Below are 22,626 nucleotides of genomic sequence, written 5' to 3'. Positions count from 1 at the left end.
TGAACCATGAGCAATGCCTCTCTTCGTCCATTTTCTTTATTACTACATTAAACTAGCTGTGCCTTCAGGGGGATTTGGCACAAGAATAATCATCCACAGACTGAAACAAATTTCATATGGTCGCCATACATAGTAACGTGCATAAGTGCTGCCACCCCATCAAGAGACTTTCAAGGCAAGTGGAAAGTAAAGATGGTTTGCTATTGCCTTCCTCTGTAGAGTCCCCCCTAGTGGTTGCTTATCCAAGTACTGACCCTGCTTATCTTCTGAGATTTGAGAAGATCAGGCTATACCATGCCGCCTTCCCTCTCTGTTTACCAGATCAATTTCAATGTTATGTACACTTACATTCAGTATGTACACTTATATTCATGCTTTACAGAAAAGATGTTATACTCTCTCCCTTCTTCATGCACACACAAGTAAAACTCCTTCAAACAGATCCTGGTAAGGCAGAATATAATTAACCTAAACAAACACACTGCATTAGAATGGGCAAGATTTTGTCATGATTGATTGATCGATTGTCATAGTGATCCAGCCTAGGGTGATGCTATGGAACCCATACTCTGAAGCTGCTATTCCTTCTGGGGGAACTGATCTCTGTAGTCTGGAGATCAGTCGAAATCCAGGAAAATTCCAGGCATCACTTGAAGATTGGTAACCTCGCCCACGGGGGGGGGGGGAGATTCCTCCCCAGAGTTCTTGTGGGTCCCCTGCTTGTTGATTTCAATTATACAACTTTTCAAGCATTCATAAAGGCCATTGACCATGACTATAACAGTGTAATGGGTCTGGTAAATATAATCCTGAAAAGATATGAGGCAAGATAATTGTGATTAATGAAAATCTAAATTGCTGGTAATGTATCTGAGATCTGTCCTCCCTCTCCAGTTTGAGCCCACTTGTCCTGGAATTCTACTTGAGCTGCAGCGTTACGCAAACAAAATTTTGGGCCACAACGTGAGGAAATGCATAAATAGGATTGGACAATTAAATGAATTCTTGCTCCAAGCAAAATGCCATTTCATCACTCAAAGCTGTTTTCTTTTTTGATTCCAAGGCAGTGGGGTGACATACTAGGGGTAATAACCAAATGGCTATTTACTTCTGTAGAACTGATCCAAGTCAGTTTTGTCTTTCCTGCACTAGTGCCAACCCTTGTAAGCATACAATCTAAGATTGATGTTCATGCCCAGATACAATTTGGAAAATCCTGGCCTGGAGAGGCATTTATTTAAAACAGGAGTGGGAAACCTCCGTCCCGAAGGCCGTATACGGCCCTTGAGGTCACTTGATGTGGCCCTTGAGGATTGCTGGACCTAACCAAGCCATGTGGCAGCCTCTCTGGGGCCTGGCTGGCCAGCGAGGATCGTGGTGCCCAGCTGTGCTGTGCAGCAGCCTTCCCAGCGCCAGGCAGGGATCACAGGACCCAGATGTACTGTGTGGCAGCCTCCCTGGGGCCTGACTGGCCTGCCAGAATTGCTGCAGGGCCTGGAAAAGTTACTGTCATAGTTCAGTTTGCATGTGATTATCCCAGATGGTGTGGCCTAATATGCTAATGAGTGTGTGACCTAATATGCTAATATTAGGGGATGTGGTCTAATATGCTACTGCTGCGCTTTTTCTACAAAAAAGCCCTGGACCTATGCATTTGCCTAGGGTGGCGGGCCATGTGTGTATGTGCGTGGGCCAGATTAGGCTCTCCCCACATGACTTCAAATAGAAAAACAATTATTTGCATTAATTTTGTTGGCTTGAATCATTCTTCTTCAGTGGAGCACTGTTATTTAAGTTGATAATTTTTTATGGCTGCAAATGATGTTATAAATATCCATATGGCCCTTGGCAGAAAAAAGGTTCCCCACCCCTGATTTAAAATGTCCCTGTGCCATACAACATGCCTTCCGGGCAGCTAACAACAGATGACCATTTAAAGCTCAAACAAATATAATTACAATAAAATCCCTGATTTTTTTTAAAGCAGTCTGCCCTTTAAATAAACCTTTTAATTAAAATTAGGAAATAAAGTTTAGTCTCCGTGGCGCAGAGTGGTAAAGCAGCAGTACTGCAGTACTGTGGTCTGAACTCTCTGCTCACGACCTGAGTTCGATTCTGGCGCAAGCTGGATTCAAGTAGCCGGCCCAAGGTTGACTCAGTCTTCCATCCTTCCGAGGTCAGTAAAATAAATACCCAGCTTGCTGGGGGGGAAGTGTAAAAGACTGGGGAAGGCAATGGCAAACCACCCCATAAAAAAGTCTGCCATGAAAACGTTGTGAAAGCAACGTCACCCCAGAGTCGGAAACGGCTGGTGCTTGCACAGGGGACCTTTCCTTTCCTTAAAGGAATAAGAGTGAAGGTAGGGCATTAAGATTATGATAAAGTGTTTGATGGGTCTTTGTGGCCATCATCTCCTTCAGTTCCTCAAGGGCCATAAGATCTTTCCCCTCTGCTCACACTGAAAGCTGAGCTGTCATGTTTATAAGTAAGGTTACCAACCTCCAGGTGGTACCTGGGTCTCTTGCTATTACTATTGATCTCCAGATAGTTATTTTCTCCAGGGGGAGAAAAATTTGTTGTCTGGAGTTCAGTTGTGATACCAGAAGATCTTCGGGCTCCACCTGGAGGTTGGCTATCCTAGGCCTGGCACTGGCAGCACCCTCTAGGTGACTTGATGCCACCTGACTGGCATGACTTAACTAGGCCTGGCTACTTGCTACTGTTCAGCAGCAGCCCCACTATGACAGCCAGTGTGACACAGCAATTACTTGCTACTGTTCAGCGGCAGCCCCACTATGACAGTCAGTGTGACACAGCAGTTAACGCTTCAGAGCAGCGTCTTCCAGACCCAGGTTCTTGCTGTGGAAGCTGACTGGGTGATTTTAGACCAGTCACAGATGTTCAGCCTAACCTAACTCATAGAGTTGTTGTGCAGATCAAAAGGGGGAGAGGAGAATGATGTAAGCTGCTTTAGTCCCCCCCCCCCATGGTAGAGGCTGCAGGGAGGGGGAAGGAAATGGAAAGCTGAAATTAGAGGGGCAGATAAAATTAGGTTGATGGTTGATTGGGAAGGAAATAGGATTGCCAACTCTAGGTTGGGAAATTCCTGGAGATTTGAGGGGTGGAGCCTAGAGGGGGGTTGAGGAGGGGTGGGACCTCAGACAGGTACAATGTCATAGGCTCCACCCTCCATACCAGCCATTTCCGCCTGGAGAACTACTATTGCCAATCTCCAGGTGAGGGCTGAAGATCATATAAATTACAACTGCTCTCCAGGTGGCAGAGATCAGCTTCCCTGGAGAAAATGGCTGCTTTGCAGAGTCTGTGTCATTATACCCTGTTGAGGTAACTTCCTTCCTGCTTTAGTCCCCACTGTGGAGAAAGACTGTACTTTTCCTAGGTAGAGGCTGCAGGGAGGGAGGAAGAGATGGAAAGCTGAAGTAAGATCAATTCCCTTACAGAAAACAGCCACCTTGAGGCACATACTCTATGGCAGACCATAACACAACCAGGCCAGGCCAAAAAAACCCAGATCACGCCACAAGCACACGCTGATGCTAGACACCACAAGGCCGAATACGACAGGAAAAGGCAGCATCAACACACTGCAGAGAAACGAATGCTGAACTTCAGTCTCTGTGTGATTGTCATCATGCTATGGTACCACAGCAAATTAACACTGAGTGTCTAAGGCCAGGGCACTCGACCAGAGCCTCATTCTAGAGCCCATTGTATTTATTCTCACAACAGGCCTTATTTCTAGTAATGGGCATATTTTACCAGAACCTGACGGTATATGGGTCAGTACTCAGAGGCTGAATGAGATCCCAGTGCTAAGCATGCTTACTTGAGAGTTAACTTTCATTGTTCCTCTTCTGCCTCTGTGAGCTGCACAATATGTATGAAAGAGCCACATTCTCTTTGATGGGCTACAAGCCTATTACCATGACATGGTCTATTTATGATAGTTCAGAAATAAAATAGACATTTTATGATTCATGAGTTCATATGTGTTGAAATCAGGGAAGGGGATGCATGCTGAAAGTTTGGCCAGCACCCAGAGTAGTGATGCTGGGGCCCTGAGGCCTCAATAGGAAGAGCTTCAGCCACTAGCCAATGGCCTGCAAGGCAGAGTGGCTGTCTTTCCAGCATTTAACTACTCTCCAAGATGGAAGTAAGGTAGTTCTTGCTTTGAGCAATGGAACCAGAGCTCAAGTGATGGCATGAGAAGGGCCCAGCCAGCCTCACAGGAAGTCTCACAGCACTCCCAATTTCACAGGCCTGGCTTTTCCTCTGACACAGAATCCCTTGGATAAATAACATAGAATGCTGAAATAAGAACAGTGAACTTTAATATAATCTGTGCAAAAATAGCAAAAGGGTGTCGCAACAAGCCAATGGACTGTGCAGAAAAATCCTGAAATACAAGAAGAAAGCAGGCATTTAACCCACTGTATACTGATATACTCCCACAAAAACAGACCTAGTAGCCCATACAAGCGCTATCTCACCAGAGCTTGGAAGCTAAGCAGGACTGACCATGGTTAGTACTTGGACTGGAGACCACCAAGGAAGACTAGGATTGCAATGCAGAGGAAGGTGATATCCCATCTATTCATCTTGCTTTGAAAACTTCATGAGATAGCCATGAGTCAACTGTGACTTGATGGCACATTTTACTTTTTTATACTCTAGGGTTGCCAAGTCCAATCCCAGAAATATCTGGGAACTTTGGGGATGGAATTGGAGGGGGGGTGGAGGCGGGCCGGGGGCATGGCGAGCCATGAGTCCGGGTCCTAGAAGGGCCCGGATTCGCGGCTCGCCATGCTCCTGGCCTGCCTCGCCCTCCCCTTCTCTGGTTTTGCCTGAGCTGCTGCCGCCTCTTGGCTGCTCCTCCGAGATGGGCTCAGCCTGGGCCCATCTCGGAGGAGCAGCTGCGGTGGGCGGGGAGGGGGCGGCAGCGGCGCGGCACGGCGGCCTTGCCCGCTCCAGGATCGGGCGGCTCGCCATGCTCCCCGGTGCCGTTTCCCCCTCCCCCCGCTTCCGTTTTTTTGGGGAGCGGGGGAAGAGGGTGGAAATCCTGGGGTCCCCCGCCAGGGTGGGAGGGTTGGGAAGCCTATTATACTCCCCCCCCAGCCCGATTTGCATTAGCTTTTTCACAGGTCCCCTCTATCCCCATTTAAAATTGGCTCTCCCAGATCCTTGTCCAATGCTAACCACTACATCACACTGGCCTCTTTGAGTCTTTCCTAGGAACATGGTATGTACAACCTAATGAAAACAGGGGAGAATACAGAGATTTCTTGGAGAATATTATTGAGGAAAGAAGAAAGTTTAGAATTATATTTCAGTATTCTGCACATTGCCTTTGTCTTCCAACTGTGCTGCAGTTTTCCTTTTCCTTTTTTTTTTTAAAAGGAAACATGGAAACCATCAGATCTTGAAGATAATACAAACCGGCCAGGAAAGAAGGATTATAACTAGCCTGGATTATCAGCACATTCAAAGTGTGGTTACTGAGCCTTAACAATGTTCTGACTATTCAAAGCTACATGCTCCATTTTGTATAATAATGGGACTAGCCAATCACAATATATGGATTTGCATAATGATTACGGGTGAGAGATTATGCAAATAGACAGCAGTTACCTATCACAGAGCAGGAAATATCATGACTATGAGAAGCTGTGCAGTGTTTTTAAGGTCCTGAATCAGATAGGACATATTCAAAACGATGCAAGAAACTTGCCCTAGCAGAAGAAACACCAGTATCTACATGGTTAGCCAGAATTTTTTAACAATCCGAATTTCTTATGGCTCCTTCATCCTCCTACAATCCTACAATAGCAGAGATCCAGATTCAAAAATCGTTACCTGCATGGAGTGGAAATGATTTTCCAATCCACCCATCAGGCCACTCAGAGTTAACATTTGCTTTGGAAATGCCACCAAAAATAGCATCCCGAGCAGCAAGTTGTCCCTTTTCCACTGATGATACTAAACTCAGCTGTAATCAAAGCAAACTTCCGTATTTGCTAATCACAAGGAGGCGACACACGCAGAGCAGCAAGCTGAACTCTCAGTGGGTTTGTATACTTTTCCTGCAAGTGTCTGGAGCTGCAGCCTGGAAACCCAATAACTGTCCTATAATTAATATTTCAAAAAATGTCTGAAGCCACTGTTGACACCAATTTCTGACACTAGTGCCTGGGCTTTTTCATTGTTAACCAACACATCCTTACCACAGCTGGGAAAATCTGTGTTCTTGGAAGTATAGCTGTCCCCTCCTCTTCTGGCATAGTTCAAAAAAATTGTATCTTCTCAAGGGTTTGAAATTAGCTCTTTTTTGTACTTTGAAATTGCCGCTAAGGTGGTCATTAGTGTTGCCAACCCATTGCTGGGGCCTGGAGTTCTTCTGGAATTACAGCCTGATCTTCAGATGGCAGAGATCAGTTTCCCTGGAGAAAATGGCTGCTTTGGAGGATAGCCATTGTGGTGTAGTGGTTAAGAGCGACGGACTCTACTCTGGAGAACCAGGTTTGACTCCTCACTCCTCCACATGCAGCCAGCAAGGTGACCTTGGGTCAGTCACAGTTATCTCAGAGCTGTTTGTTCAAGAGCAGCTTTCTCAGAGCTCTCTCAGCCTCACCTAAACTCACAAGGTGTCTGTTAAGATGGCAGGAAGGGAAGGCGACTGTAAACCGCTCTGAGATGCTGAGTGCAGGATGGGGTATAAATCTAATCTCCTCCTCCTCCCTGCTGAGGTCCCTCCCCTCCCAAGCTCCACTTTTTTCAAGCTCCACTTTCCAAATCTCTAGAAGTTTCCCAACCCTGAGTTGAAAACCCTGGTGGGATGAAATTAAATGTTTTTCTGTCTGTATTGTTTTTAAATGGATTTTGAAGGGACTGAGATTGCTGTTGTCAAGTTCTTTGCTGTGTTTTATTGAGCTGATTTGTTGTTTTCATTGCTGAAGATTTTAGTATAGTTATAGTTTTTATGCCACCTTGTGCGCTCTGAAGAGCAGAAGATAAGTCATTCAAATAAAATTCAATTAAAGGCAGTGAAACTCATTTTGCCAAGGACAGGTGAATTACTGCTGCGGACTTTTAAAAACCATGTTTTACTGAATTTCTGCTCATTTTAGTTCCAAGTTTATTATTAATTTTAACAAGGCTGTAGTATTTCTCTTGTAAGTCTCCAGATCAAGGAGTAGAAAGGCGGTGTATATTATGCAAATAAAGGAATATAAATAAAATAACAGTGAAAGTCAAAGGTGGCAATAAAACTCATTTTGCCAAGGGTGAATTAATCTTGTCTTTGGTTGTTACACTATCTGTTTTAGGAGCAACGATACATAATTTGCGAAGAGTCAGCCAAAGCCATGACTCCAGTACATTAGAAGTGAGATGCTAGTACAGTTTCACACTCCCCTTGGGCTTTGGGGCTTGCTTAATAGTTGTGATAGAAGACAGTTCTCCAAAGGCACTATTGGTAGAGTTAGATAAATGCCAGAAGCTTTCCTACCCCCCTTAGGCACAGAACCCTCTCCTCCAGATTGCTATTTCCTTCTCAAAAATGTCAATTCCCAAACGAGTCCATCCTCCCAAATTGCTCTAATATAACAGATCATCACAACCTCCTGAGAAGACAGCTGTAAAATATTTCCAGCACAAATGATGCCTGGCTCTTGCAAGCAGGCTACTCCAAAGCAAAACAAGACAGATATATGCAGATTTGCTTAATTGACCTAACTTATTCTACCAATGGAAACTGTATTTCCTTACAGCTGAATGTTAGATGCCTGCAGCTCATGAGCCAGGGGGGAGTCCTTTGGGCTTAAAACAGTATGTTAGCAGGACTGTGACAGATTTAGGCAAGAACATTACCAGGTTGTCCAGCTCTGGGTCATCACTGAAGAACGGTTTGTGCTCCTGTTCTTGCTGGTGTACGAAATTCTCAATGTCTACATCGAAGCTGGCAGAAGTGATGCACTCGGAGCCTTGCGTCGCCTGCTCACACTTCTCAAACAGCAGCGTCAGAAGGGGGAATAGAGGATGCCTAAAGATACAGGAAAATGCAACATCATTTCCGGGACCGAAGCAAGTCATCACAGGGGGGCTAGCCAGTGCTATTTTCTCAGTGCTCAAATACAGTTGTTGGGTCTGACTCAAGAAATATCTGGGGACTTTGGGGGTGGAGCCAAGAGACTTTGAGGGTGAAGCCAGGAGCAAGGTTGTGATATGCAGGATTGAACTCCAAAGGGAGTTCCGGAAATCACGTTTAAAGGGACTGAGTCCAAAACTCAAATAATGGTTTCTGCTTCTATTTTCCAAGGCAATCTCAAACAATGATTTATCAATCATATGAAAACACAGTTAAGTGTTCATAACTATGGGTTTGGCCTTATGTCTGAACTCAGCTGAAGCACAGGTAAAAAATGAAGCAGACTCTTCTAGGCCAGATCCTTACATTGGACTCCACTGGTCTCACTGTTGTATCCCCGGAAGAGTACCAGTCTCCCAAAGGTTTACATATCCAATCACATCTCACTCAGGGCTGCTCTATGCAACATGTTGCTGCGAACAACTGGTGTCAGATGTTTCTGGACATATTTTCAATAAAATAATGCCATGAGTGCACAAAAGATCAAACAGTAGCTTGAGGAAGAGAAATAAAGCACACTTAGCACATCCAGTGTCTAAATTTAAGAGACCCTGTGGTACCCAGACTACAACACCCGGGAAGAACAGTCCCTAGGAGCATGCTGACATGTACAATGTCTGCTGCTAATCACAGTCTGAAAATCAAGTGATTACAGCTGCAAAACGAGGTTCTTAGGTCTGATTTTAAAAGCAATTCTGATCAGGCAAAGGATTCATGTTACTCTGTATGTGCCCAGAGTCTCATTTAAACCGGGCCGCTTATTCATGCAAAGCAGCTACATGAGTGTGGCTGGCATACCAGAGATCTATAGCCTTGGTAGTGTTGTGATAATGCTCTAAACAGGGGTGGCCAAACTTGCTTAATGTAAGAGCACAGAGAATAAATGTCAGATGTCTGAGAGCCGCACTCAGATGTTTGAGAGCAGGCAGGAAGGAAGGCAGAGGAGGGGGGAAGAAGTGGAAATAAAACAACTTTAACTTAATTTATTCTCCAAGCTGCCAGGTGGCTTGGCTTGCCAAAGTGATTTAAAGAGAGAAATGCCTTCTCCAAGCTGGCTAATGGGGCAGTGGGGGCTTCAAGAGCCACACAATCTATGTGAAAGAGCCACATGTGGTTCCCGAGTCGTAGTTTGGCCACCCGTGGCTCTAAACACGTGCAGCTAAACAAGATGTTGGATGCATATAACAGCACATGTGTGAGTTCTTTTGTCTTCCCAGAGTTATGTATAAACTAGGCTTGGCCACACTGGAGTTACAGATATTGGAGAAAGGAAGCACAGAGGAAGCTTTGCTTTAAGAGGAAGTTCTGCCTCCAGATTTGGGAAGTGACATCATGGTCACAGAAACAGCTCCCTCAAGTATCAAACATTAATAGGGTTGCCAGGTCTGTGTTGGAAAATACCTGGAGACTTTGGGGGTGGATTTATGAGGGGCGGGGTTTGGGGGGGAGGGGCCTCAGCATCATACAAGGCCATAGAGTCCACCCGTCAAAGCAGCCATTTTCTCTAGGGGAGCTGATCTTTGCCGTCTGGAGATCAGTTGTAAAAGCAGGAGGTCTCCAGGCTCCATCTGGAGGCTGGCAACCCTAATTCAGGTGTCCACTGCACATGTTAGAAGCTAGAAATGGTTACATAAAAATGGTCCCATCACATATTATTAAATGACCAAAATTCTGTTGCTGTCACGTACCCAACAATCTCAAGGGGAAAAGAATCAGGAATACTCATTATTTGTATCATATCTTGCACACAAGATATCATATTAGGACTGAGGCAGGAACAAAAAGGGTTGCATCAATCTATAGCAAAACAAAATACCCAGAGATGGCACAGAAGAGTGGTTGGTGCATTTGGAGTTGTACAAAATATACTTTTTCCCAGAGAGGTCTCTCCTTTTTCTTCTCCTTCTTTCCATCTTCTGGGGTTAAGCCCCCGAACCCCATTATTCATAATTAAACAACACTGCAAGGCTCTTGTAAAATGCATTGTCTGATTCTCTCCCTCCCCCCTTTATTTGCATCACAGCACCATTTTCCTCTGTGAGCTTTCAAAAGGCATGTCTCAGTCTTTTCTGATCATTTTAGATTAGTGTTGTGCTGAATTTTCTCCAGATAAAGTGAGTATCCTTTATACATAGTAGGGCACATGGTAGGATTGCCAGGTGCCACCGGTTACTGGCAGGTGATGGGGGTGTGAGCATCTGCTCCAGATTGGGAAACTCCTGGGGCTTTGGGGATGGGCCCTGGGGAGGATAGGGATCTCAGTGGGTACAATGCAATAGAGTCCACGCTCCAAAGCACCCATTTTCTCCAGAAGAACAGATCTCTGTAGTCTGGAGATAAGCTGTAATTACAGAGGATCCCCAGGTCCCACCTGGAGGTTGGCATCACTAGCAGATGGACAACAAATGGAAGACAGCATTTGTCTTCAGATAGTGCTGCGGTGGGTGGAGAATTGAGAACAAGTTCCAAAGCTAGTTGAGCCAGGATACAAAAACTGGTATCTAAAAAGGAAGGTTGAAAAGTGAATGGAAGAACGATGCCAGTCAACCAAAGAGAGTAAACTTAATTTGCCTGCTCATCTGCTATCTATTACCATATCAAAGGAAAGGCAAGCGATGCACTGGAAATAAATTAACTCCTCCACACCTCTGTGAAGTAATTTGGCAACCAGGTTGCTTAGATTGGCAGCAAAGATCTAATATGATATCGGATATTATATCTGCTTTCTCCCTTTTACACATGTGGGTGATTGGAAAAACCAGATGCCTATTTTGCTCTGGGCTGAAATTCACTCTTTATTTAATCAAAGCGAGTGTGTTTTAATTTCTTTAAAGTCTGTTGTGTCTTGAATGCTTAGTGCTAAAGATGTCCCAGGAGTCCAGTGAGCTGAAAGATTTATTATACACATCAACAAATCACAGGAACCAACGGATTAGCCAAGCCTTCCAAGACCAAGACAAAGAGAAAGGCAGGTGAAGGGGTTAAACTCTGGTATAAGTCTTCATTTGCAGCTACTAATACTGCAGCATATTACAGTCTAATCTAGACTGATCCCAGTTTAATGCAAGATTCTTCAAGCCATGAGTGGAATACGAAAAAAAAAGCCTCAGTGGTCGTAATTTAGGCAGCCCTGCCGAGGCTTAGCTGAGGGATATGAAAGGCAAATTCCAGACGGTGTTATGAATTATTTCGCCTTATGAACCTTCCCACTCTCAACAGATGCCTGCTGCCATTTAAACAGCCACTAGATCAATTAGAAATGAAAGGCACAAATCGACCCTGCGCAAGGGCACTAAATTACTAGGAACTAATAATCCAAGCAGTAATACCAGGTGGTAGGAGTTCAGCAATGCACCCCCCCCCCCCAACCTTTGCACACAGCACAAATTCCTTTTCAATGTTATGGAGAGAATTAAAGTGCATACAGTGGGAAGAGAGATAGAGAGAGCAGCAGTTTTTTAAAACTCTGCCAAACCTTTGACAAGCAAGCTCTTTTGACAAGGTTGCGGCCCCAGTACTCAAAAAGAACATGGAAATGCCAAGCCATTGCCGTCTTCTGGATGCAGCATGTAATTATTTACTAGCTATTATTCTTAAAAACAAAAATCACTGAGTCATATTTATTTTACATTTCCCTGGGGGTCAGGGCAGTTAGGAGGAACAACTGTTGTATTCAGAAATTAGAATTTAAGACATAGCGAGAGCACAAGAGAATAGACAGGTATGGAATTCAGCAAACATACAATTAACCCTCCCCCCTCCTCTCCAATCATTCAGTCTCATTTTTGATCATGAAGGTTCTTCAGCAAGGTATTATAGGAATGCTGACATCACAGTCCATTTTAGTCACTAGCCATCTTCAGACAACCGATAATTGAATGTGCATTAGAAAAGCAGGATGGTGTTGGCTAAGCACCAGTCCCCCAAGCAAAGCCATTCTATCTTTTTAATGGAACTGTTGTCCAAACTGTACATACATAACACCTGTTATCGTATAATGAGACCTACAGTCCCAACCATCTGGGAAGAACCTAGACTCCATTCAAGAAGTGTGAAGGCTGTGGTTCAGAAGCAGAGGAGCCACTTCGCATGCAGAAAGTCCCAGGTTTAATCTTCAGCATCTCCAGTTAAAAGGATCAGGTAGGAGGCGACGTGAAAGTTCTCAAAAAGAGACCCTGGAAAGCTGGTCAGAGTAGACAATACTGACCGGAATAGATAGTCTGATGCCGTACAAGATAGCTTCCTGCATTCATGTGAATGGGACTGGTGGGCATGATCTCCCTCCCTGCCATGCATTCAGTCAATACACATATTATTTGAAGAGTATTGCCAAATATGTTAAGCAAGCCAACAAGACCACCAGTGGTAGAGTTTATGTACAACACGGGTGCCCAATCTTTTTGAGTCTGCAGGCGTCTGCAGAATTCTGACACAGCATGGTGGACACGGCCACAAAATGCCTGCCACAGCTCACCTTCAGTCACACAGTGAAGATCCTTAAGCCGTGGCAACAGGCTGCAAAAACAATTTTTTTAAAAAAATCTACAAAGCCAATCAAATCATCAATGGCCTTGCTGGGAAAAACCTCTGCCTGCCCCACTCACTTTCTAAAAACACTTGGTGGGCCCTAGGAAAGATGTTGGCAGGCACCATGGCACTCATGGACATAACTCTGGGGACCCCGATCTACAATATAAACATGTTATAATTGTTGGCCCTTTTCAAACTCCTAAGTTCATTCAATCACCTGCCTACCTGAAGGACCGTCTCTCCGCACATGTTCCCCAGAGAGTACTGAGATCGGGAACTCAAAATCTCCTAGTTAAACCCGGGCCAAAAGAAGCCCGTTTAAAATCTACCAGGGACCGGGCCTTCTCTGTTATGGCCCCTTCCTGGTGGAACCAGCTGCCGGAAGAGGTGAGGGCCCTGCGGGACCTTGCTCAGTTCCGCAGGGCCTGTAAGACAACCCTCTTCCGGCTGGCCTATAACTAGCTGGTACAAGAAACCAAGTGTGGTTATACTAGTGCTGTCCCTAATGTTTTAAATGGTTTAAATGTCTTAAAATTTTAAATGTATTAATTATTAATTAACTGTTTTTATGCTTAAATCTTATTTATATGAAATTTTGTGTTGTGAGCCGCCCTGAGCCACTTGTTGGGAAGGGCGGGATATAAATCATAAAATAAATAAATAAATAATTAAATATTGACAGGAAGTGGGATCATGGCAGAAAGCAGTAAGTGTATTCACTGGAATGTATGCATAGAGCCTATATGCCTGGACGTATGGGTGTGCACTGTTCTCTCCACCCTCAAAAAGCAGGGCACCCAGTTGTGTGTGCACACTTGTGTGCATGGAAGCACTCTATGAATATGTTCCAATGGATGTTTATAGTTAGGCAACAAAGCTTGCTCTCTCTCTTTCTTTTTCTCTGTTCATTCGTTACATTCACTCAGAATATCTGAAAGGGGTTGATGATCTGGGGTATAACTTGACTGTCTCCCTGCCCTGGCACCGACACTTCTTTTATGCCTAAAAGCAACCAGAAAGGGGAGTGTCTCAGCTGGCCATTTTTCTAGTCATTATGAGTGGGGTTGTCCATTTGTCATGGGGGAAAAACCCACACACCAATAACAGCCATAAGCAGGGCTCTTTTTGTAGAAAACCCCAGCAGGAACTCATTTGCATGTTAGGTCACACCCCCTGGCACCAAGCCAGCCAGAACTGCGTTCCTGTGCGTTCCTTTAAAAAAAAAACAACCTTGGCCATAAGACTCCTGTTTGGTAATTCCTAAGGAAAGTGGGGGAAATGTACAGTAACAGCTTTATTCATCCCCCTTCCCACCTCACCCCAAGAAGGTCATTTCACCCATTGAGGCAGCATCAAACAGATGGCAGCTGCAAGCAGTTTTAGCTGCTCATTGTCAAGAAAAAAACATGGACAGCTCTCTATGTGGTGGTACAGCAGGATGGCAGAGTTGGGTGAGAAACACCTGCAAGGAAGAAATGCACGAAAAAGCCCAGCAAGTAGGTTAATATCACAATTCAAAATAACAAATAGTCTTTTAACACCTTAAATTACTAATGAATCTAACAAATGGTATCTGATAAACGGAAACTCTAGCTAACAAAAGTTCATGTCACAAATTCATCCATTTTTAATTCATCCATCCATTTGTCTATGTTAATTTACTTAAAAACCCTCCCTTCTGGAATGCATCCCAATTCAAAAATCTGCAGGGACTGATTTTGCATGTACATGGGTATAGGGGAGCTCCCATTCACTTTCACAGAGAAAGCCAATATGTATACCAGGGGTGGCTGAACTTGTTAATGTAAGAGCCACTAAGAATAAATGTCAGATGTCTGAGAGCCACAAGATATAGACATAGGTTACATACATGTCATTATTAATACTTTAGAAAGATAAAATACATGTATGCACTTTACGACACGACCATGCTAGAAGGAGACTTTTTTAAAAACAAAAAATGGGAATAACAGTCCCTGTAAGACCAGCATAGGGAAAGGTTAGGGAATTATTTTTTGGTGCCAGCAGAAGAAAGAAACACACATGTACCATATATATCACTGACCACTGTTTGCATCATTATGCATCTCTTTTTGCCTTGACACCAAGGTTAGTAAACACAGCTCTTACAAAAGCTATGAAACTAAGGGGGAACTCTGTGCTGCCTCTTAAATTCAATCCCTCCTTCCAGCGGCTCCCTTGGCTCTTGCTCTCTCTTTCCTTGCTCTATGTCTCTGGGCAACATCTGTGGTGGAGGAGAAGAGCTTGCAAGCCTGCCTATTTTCTCCTCCTTCCCTGCTTCAATTTCAAACACAGTGGAAATAGTTGCCTACCCATGGGTCAGTACTCAGAGACTGACTGAGGTCCCAATGCTAAGCATGCTTACTTGAGAGTAAGCCTGCATCAAGTTCCTACTTGACCTCTGGGAGCCACACAGTATGTGTGCAAAAGCCAGGTGTGGCTCCTGAGCTGCAGTTTGGCCACCCCTGATGTATACCCATACCAAAGGCATGTTCATGACAAAAGCCAGTTCTTTGCATGCATGCATCAAACTCAGAGTTCTACACCCCAAATCAGACTTTGTATCAGGGGATTTGTGTAATGATAGACTTTATTTAGACACACTGACCAATTTTGCACTAGGCTTGTTCCGGGTAGAGAGCCCTTTTGCTTCTGGGGCTTCTCTCCGCTTTCGCACAAGTTAGAATCATAGAGTCAGAAGGGACCTCTAGGGTCATCTAGTCCAACCCCCTGCACAATGCAGGAAACTCACAAACACTTCCCCCTAAGTTCACAGTATTTTCATTGCTGTCAGATGGCCATCTAGCCTCTGTTTAAAACCTCCAAGGAAGGAGAGCCCACCACCTCCCGAGGAAGCCTGTTCCACTGAGGAACCGCTCTAACGGTCAGAAAGTTCTTCCTAATGTTGAGTCAGAAACTCTTTTGATTTAATTTCAACCCATTGGTTCTGGTCCTACCTTCCGGGGCCACAGAAAATAATTCCACACCATCCTCTATACGACAGCCTTTCAAGTAGTTGAAGATGGTGATCATATCACCTCTCATATCACCTTTCAGCCGCCTCCTCTCCAGGCTCCTCAAAATTTGCCCCGGAGCTGCGAGTTGGCCCACCACTTTTCTGCAGCAAGCGAGATCCTCTGACAAGTGGTTTCTGCTTGCTGCGGAAAAGTGGCTTGCCAACTCGCCGCTCTAGAGCAACTTGTGTGAAAATGGAGACAAGTCCCGGGAGCAAAAGGGCTCTCAACCCGGAACAAGCCCTAGTGCAAAATCGGTCATTGGCTTATAATATACAGAATAAAGGAATTGGTAATTTGAGGACTTGTCCTAAGATTTATTTATTTATTTAGATCACATGATCTAGTTTTTCTTTTTCAACAGCAAGGCTTAATGACTGCTGTACAAGACAATTTACAGTGCAAACCTAAGCAAAGTTATATCGTTCAAAACGCATTGACTTCAATAGACTTCTGCAATTTTAAAGCAATATTAAAGTTGCTTTAAGCTATTCTTCACTCAATTAGTCTATCTGTGGACTCAGAAATATTACAATTCATATTTTAATGTAAAGCATCTCATGCAGTTTATCTTCTGAATCTAGCAGCTCCTTATAGTCCAACACGATTTTCAGGAGCTTTGACTCTCGAAAGTTCGTACCCTGAAAATCATGTTGATCTCTAAGGGGCTACTGGAGTCTGTCTAGATATTCTACTGCAGACCAGCATGGGCTACCCTCTCAAACTATGCAATTTATATTAAATTCTTCCAAATCACTAAATGCTGAAGAGTCATTTCATGCCTCTTTTCATACAGTTTCTTCATGAACACTAAATCAGCAGTACAGTTAGCATTTAAAATTCCACAAGTTGCTTTGTTGTGTTCTAACTGCAACAGATTAACATGGGAACCTTGCTCTAAAACAGATTTCTCTGTAGAAGAAGAAGAGATTGGATTTATACCCCACCCTTTACTCAAAGTGATTTACAATCTCCTTTCCCTTCCCCTCCTCACAACAGACACCCTGTGAGGTCGATGGGGCTGAGAGAGCTCTCAGAGATCTGCTCTTGAGAGGAACTGCTCTGAGAGAGTTATGACTGATTTAGGGTCATACCAGCAGGTGCAGGGGGAGTCATGGTGCCTGGTAGTCATGGTACATCAGTAATGACACACTAATCTTTTTACTGTCCTGATTGGAGTTTGCTGCGGGACATTCTTCATAGGCTTTTAAGCACTGAAATATTCTAAAGCAGGGGTGGCCAAACTGGCTCAGGAGTCATATGTGGCCCTTTCACGCACATGATGTGGTTCTTTAAGGCCCTACCACTCTGCCAGCTGGCTTGGAGAAGGCATTGGTTTCATTTCTCCAAGTCAAGCCCCCCACCCCTATCTATTTACCTTCCTTCCTTCCTTCTCTCAAACATCTGACGTTCATGTCTCGTGGCTCTCAAACATCTGACATTTATTCTACGTGGCTCTTACGTTAAGCAGGTTTGGCCTCCCCTGTTTTAAAGGATACTCCTTAGACTTTCTTCTTGGCTTTCTACATTTGTTAATAAGTGACATGGAGCCTCTCCAAGATGCATCATGTTTTTTGTTTCTGTTCAGGACTTATCTTCACATTGAACAGCCGTTTTAAGATTTGTTCATATTCACCATCATCATAAAAACACAGTGTCTGGAAATAACACCAAGGGTTTTCTTGAGGAGGGTGAAGATATGTTGTAAAAAAAAAGGTAAAAGGTAGTCCCCTGTGCAAGCACCAGTTGTTTTCGACTCTGGGGTGATATTGCTTTCACAACGTTTTCACAGCAGACTTTTTAATGGGGTGGTTTGCCATTGCCTTCCCCAGTCATCTACACTTTTCCCTCAGCAAGCTGGGTACTCATTTTACCAACCTCGGAAGGATGGAAGGCTGAATCAACCTGGAGCTGGCTACCTGAACCAGCTTCTGCTGGGATTGAACTCAGGTCGTGAGCAGAGTGCTCTGACTGCAGTACTGCAGCTTTACCACTCTGTGCCACAAGGCTGATATCAGTTGTAGTCTATGTCTATACCATAGAATAAGAAGAACTAATGGGCATTGAGGATGTATGTTGGTAGAGAAGCACTGGAGCTAGTTAACATTGACAAAAAAGAACTTCAAAATCAGGTTGGACAAGATTCAATTTGGGATAATTTGAGAGTCTCAGCCTAAAGGGCAAAAGGGGCATGCAGAAGGAGAGCTGAACCTACACCCTCGCAGGGCTTACCTCCCTGTACCTTCCATCCCAGGCATTTTTCTTCTGGACTCACTTCCAGCAAAGGGGCTTGAGTGAAAGTCCTGGGAAGCAGGTAGACTCCAGGGATATAAACTGCAGGTGAGGTGATGAGAAGAAGGTTCAGCGTTCCACCCACTATGCCCCTTTTGCTCTGAAAACTGAGCCTCACCTTTGCCATATGCATGTTTTGCAAATGCTGCAACACCAGTGGCAACAGACAGTGATATTTCAGGTGATTCCTGAAACTGGCATATTGTACTGTGGGCTTTAATAATAGCCTGATCTGCTCAGATCACCCACCCCACAGCCAGAAGATTCCTGGAAATTGCGTACCAGCAAAACCTTGATGCAAAGCTTAGCCATGTATGTGCAGGGCCGGCCTTAGACTGTCTGGTGCCCTAGGCAAGTCTAATTTCTGGCACCCCTCCCGCACTGATAATGTCACATGGGGAGGTGCCCAATTGGGTGCCCTCAGAGGCCTGGCGCCCTAGGCAGTTGCCTAGTTTGCCTTTGCCTAGTGGCAGGGCTGGCCCTGTATATGTGTGAGCTCCTTGGCAGCTTGCAAAAATTTTGCTGCTATGGCAGAAGTTTCAAAAGGCCTTTTTGAGATTTTTTTACTTGATAACCTTAATTTCTTTCCCACAACTGAGATTTGCTGTAGTTCAAGCCCAGTTGGAATCTTGCCTACTGACTCAGAAGCCTTTCTGCCCAAATGAGAAGTTCATTTTAATGCACAGCTTACCACTGGAAAAAAATGTGTGTGAAACTAAGTTTTGTGCAGTTGGGCCTATGGGGTTTACTAAGGAGTTAAGCTGTTCCTTTTCATTTTATTCCTGTGTCAATTCACCTTTCTTCATTCCTATTTTTTTCTTTGTCATCTGCCTCCTTCCCTCTCTTTTCCCTGTTCTATCATTTTCCCTTTTTTACACCTAGTTAGGAACAAATTACATTTATCTTCTGATATGCACATGCATCAACTGGCAGTGTGGGGGCTATACTGGCTGCTTGCACAATGGGGAAAACAGCTTAGCCTGTCCAGATGTTGGAAGGTTATCTGGAGGCAAGTCTATGCATGTGCTCAAAGATGTTCATATTATTAAAGTACATTTCTTCATAGGCTCCATAGTTGTCCTGGTGAGATCCAGTTTAAATTAAACCATGTATAATCCTATACTTTGAAAAAAAAAATTGGGTACAATACAGATAAAATTATGGGCACTTAAATCCCCTTGGTTTCATTTCAGCAGGGTAGGCTGAAGCACACACTTAATAAAATAACAATTTTATCACCAGTATAGTGCTTTCGAGCATTCAGCGTGGTTCACACATCGAATCTGTAATCCTTACAACAATTCTTGCCAATGTTATCATCTTCATATTACAGATTGGGGGGGGGGGGAGGGGGTGGAAGTTGAAAGAGAACATGGCTTGCCTAATGACAGCCAGAGAGTTCCTGGCAGAGGAACTTTTCAATCCATATCTCATTTTCTTAGCTACACTCCCATACCAGTTTAACTCTCTTGTTGGGAGTACGTGGGTGACAGTCAGAATGTGACTGCCACTCTGCCTTAAAGTGTGCTTTGGGAACAGTTAAGGAGAGAATAGAATGGGAATAAAACAAAACATACCACCCTGAGCTCTTTTGAAAAAAAAGACATGGTAAAAAAGCCAACAAAATAAAAAAGTTGAAATAGAGCACATCTTGGAGATTCCCCCTTTCCCATGCTAGAGTCCACACCTCTGCTGATTTTATTTCGTCTCCTTCAGCAAATCTCTCCCTCAACACCAACACTTGCTTACTTTTATACAGAGGCCAAAATCTAGACTCTAGACCAGCACTATCACAACTAAAAATCATCTGAAAAAGACCTTAACTGAGGGGGGGGGGAACCCTGATGTTAAAGCTGAGCAGGACTCATTTCTACCACTGCCAACTGCCCTCCACCCCCCTTAAGCCATTCACAATTTGGAGGAAATAAATCTCTCTACACTAATTCAGGGAAAGTTTGATCCTCGTCAGCGCAGAACAAATAAAAGGGCTGAACTGGCCTGACATTTTACTGCAGAAGAGAGGTCGTTTTCAGCCACTAATAAAAAGGATTTGACACAGGCTAATAAAGAGAAATGAATTCCTCTAATGGCCTAATTTAGCACATTCAGCACTGTTCTGCTGCCTGCAAGTCAGCCAGGAGGGGAACTGCCAGGAGAGCGGGAGGGAACAGGAGGGGAGAGGAAGAGCTGGGGGAAATGGAGGGAGGGAAACTCCGGGCCTCAAATACCAATGCTGCTCCCCCCCCCACCTTTTCAGGAAGAAGCCACACGTGGGAAGGTGTCACACAAATGCAAAGGATACAAAGGATCTTTCTCCTCAGGAAAAAAAACTACATTCTTGTGACAGCTTGACATAAATGATTAAAAACAATGTTTTTATTTCTTCAGGGAATTGCTCCATTCACTTGTTGTTTTACAAAAAGAGGGGGGGGGGGGAGGGAATGAACAAAGGATTTGTACCCCAAGGTCATTATCAAGGAATTATCAATCAAGGAATTCAAAGGTTATTCGTAAGTTGCTTACTAGTTATGTGTCATTTATTGCCTTGCTTTGTACAACTGGAACGCCACCCTCTGGAAATCAGCACCAGCTGTTTATAATGGGGAAGAAATAAAATGGTACTGTAAGCTTGACTTGACCCACCAACCTCTGCTTGGCCCTTACTTTAAATGATTATGTTTCCTGAGGTTAAAAAAGTCAAGGACCCTTTGTCTTTTAACAAGTGTTGTTGACAACTTCCAACTGAGCCCCTGAAGACTGGAACACATCAGAGGACAAACGGGAGTTCAGTACAGTTATCTCACTGACAGTGAAATGAATTTTAATCTTTGAATGTATTGTTTTTAACTTAAGTTACTATTGTTTTTACTTAAGTTGTTATTATTACTCACCTCAGAAAATGTTGGGCTGAGAGGTTGAACTCTAAATAATAGAGTCCGATGCTAAGGCCAATACATGAGAACATAAGAACATAAGAGAAGCCATGTTAGATCAGGCCAATGGCCCATCCAGTCCAACACTCTGTGTCACACAGTGGCAAAAAATTTTTATATATACACACACACTGTGGCTAATAGCCACTGATGGACCTCTGCTCCATATTTTTATCTAAACCCCTCTTGAAGCTGGCTACGCTTGTGGCTGCCACCACCTCCTGTGGCAGTGAATTCCACATATTAATCACCCTTTGGGTGAAGAAGTACTTCCTTTTATCCATTGGGCCAGACGGGTACAAGTATGCCCCATGGGGACACCAATGGATGTCAGTTGGGCCAGACGGGCACAAGTATGCCCCATGGGGACACCAATATGCCCTGTGGTTAGTGGAGATGGGCACAGCTTCACTGCCTATTTCAGAAAACCATTCCTCTGTGTTCTGTTTTAAATAACTGAACAATTCTAGCAGTTAAGCTAGGTCAAAGGCATACACAGGGGAAAAAAATGAGCCAAAGCTCTTTAGGGATAGTTTGCTATCTAAGCAGCGCTAAGAAACTTGTTATTTTCAAATTGTCAGGACATATTGAATGTCAAATGCGTCTTTGTTGAAACAGAAATTACATGGCTCATGTGCCTTTATATTGGTGGTTCATGGATGTGAATGTTACTGTTTTGGTCAAGGAATATCTGATAAGCAGTGAATGCAGGATAAGGGAACTTCAAATCTGGAGTCCTTTAACAACAGGGGAAGTCCTGAACAGGAAGGTTCTGAAGGCCAAGTTATATAGAGTGCTGGAATGGATGGATTTCTTGACTATTTATTTTAGTAGTAAATAGCAACTGAGGTATGTGCATGGGGAGGTCCAGGGCTTTTTTTGGGCAGGAATGACGTTCCAGCTGGCTTGACATCAGGGGTTGAGGTTTAATATGCAAATGAGTTCCTGTGGGGCTTTTTCTACAAAAAAGCCCTGTGTGAAACAATGGTGATGTTGGGGTGTGGTCTAATATGTAACTGAGTTTTTTCTACAAAAAAAAGCCCAGGTGAGGTCAATTCAAATTAGGGCCATGGAGCTGGAAATGGAAGTTAATTCTTTCCTTCATGTCATTTCCTATCCTGAAATGCACCCCTTTTGGTGGAAATGTGTCACCTGTATGTTGCCTTTCCTTTGGAACAAATCTATAGCCATGCAACCCTGACTTAAATGTGGGGATGCTCAACTGCTGTTCACCAGTAAAAACGCCTAGAAGATCCGTTTATGGATCTTGCTGTAGCAAGTCTCACATGGCCCTCAGTCAGCTTTAGAGAGGTTAAGAAAGAAATCATTCTCGCTTTTCCTGCTGCGGCTTTGCTCCCCTCCCTCCGTTGACAAGTTCCCCAGTTTTTAGAATGTAGGAAAAAGGTATAAAGGGAGAAGGGCTATGCATGAGGAAACGGAAAGCCACCTGGCTGAATGGCGAGGCTCTGGAAACATATTTTGTGGAGGCAGAGCAAGGGGGAAGAAATGATTTTGTAAAGTTCTTTTTATGGGTGATAAAACTCCCGACACACTATAAACCCAAGCAGTAACTTCACGGCCACTCAACCATTTTCTTCAGAGTGACCTTGGCCAGGGAAACCAGACCTCAATTACAGACCCAACCAACTGTGCAGCAATCTGACTGCTGGGC

At 44.1% G+C, this 22,626-nt stretch overlaps 1 protein-coding gene across 3 annotated transcripts in view; it reads right to left on the bottom strand.

Annotated features, from left to right (window-relative positions):
- The window catches only part of PKNOX2 (PBX/knotted 1 homeobox 2), a 345,266-nt gene that overhangs the window by 89,311 nt on the left and 233,329 nt on the right, over positions 1 to 22,626 (bottom strand). For all 3 annotated transcript variants that reach the window (XM_060250580.1, XM_060250578.1, XM_060250579.1), the window contains one exon: positions 7,888 to 8,059. In XM_060250580.1, coding sequence (XP_060106563.1) covers positions 7,888 to 8,059 — 172 coding nt within the window. The remainder of the gene's footprint in view (positions 1 to 7,887; positions 8,060 to 22,626) is intronic.

The sequence above is a fragment of the Heteronotia binoei genome, chromosome 12, assembly GCF_032191835.1.
Source record: "Heteronotia binoei isolate CCM8104 ecotype False Entrance Well chromosome 12, APGP_CSIRO_Hbin_v1, whole genome shotgun sequence".
Classification (NCBI taxonomy): domain Eukaryota; kingdom Metazoa; phylum Chordata; class Lepidosauria; order Squamata; family Gekkonidae; genus Heteronotia; species Heteronotia binoei.
Note: the sequence above shows the minus strand (reverse complement) of the source record. Positions and strands in the feature narration are given on the sequence as shown.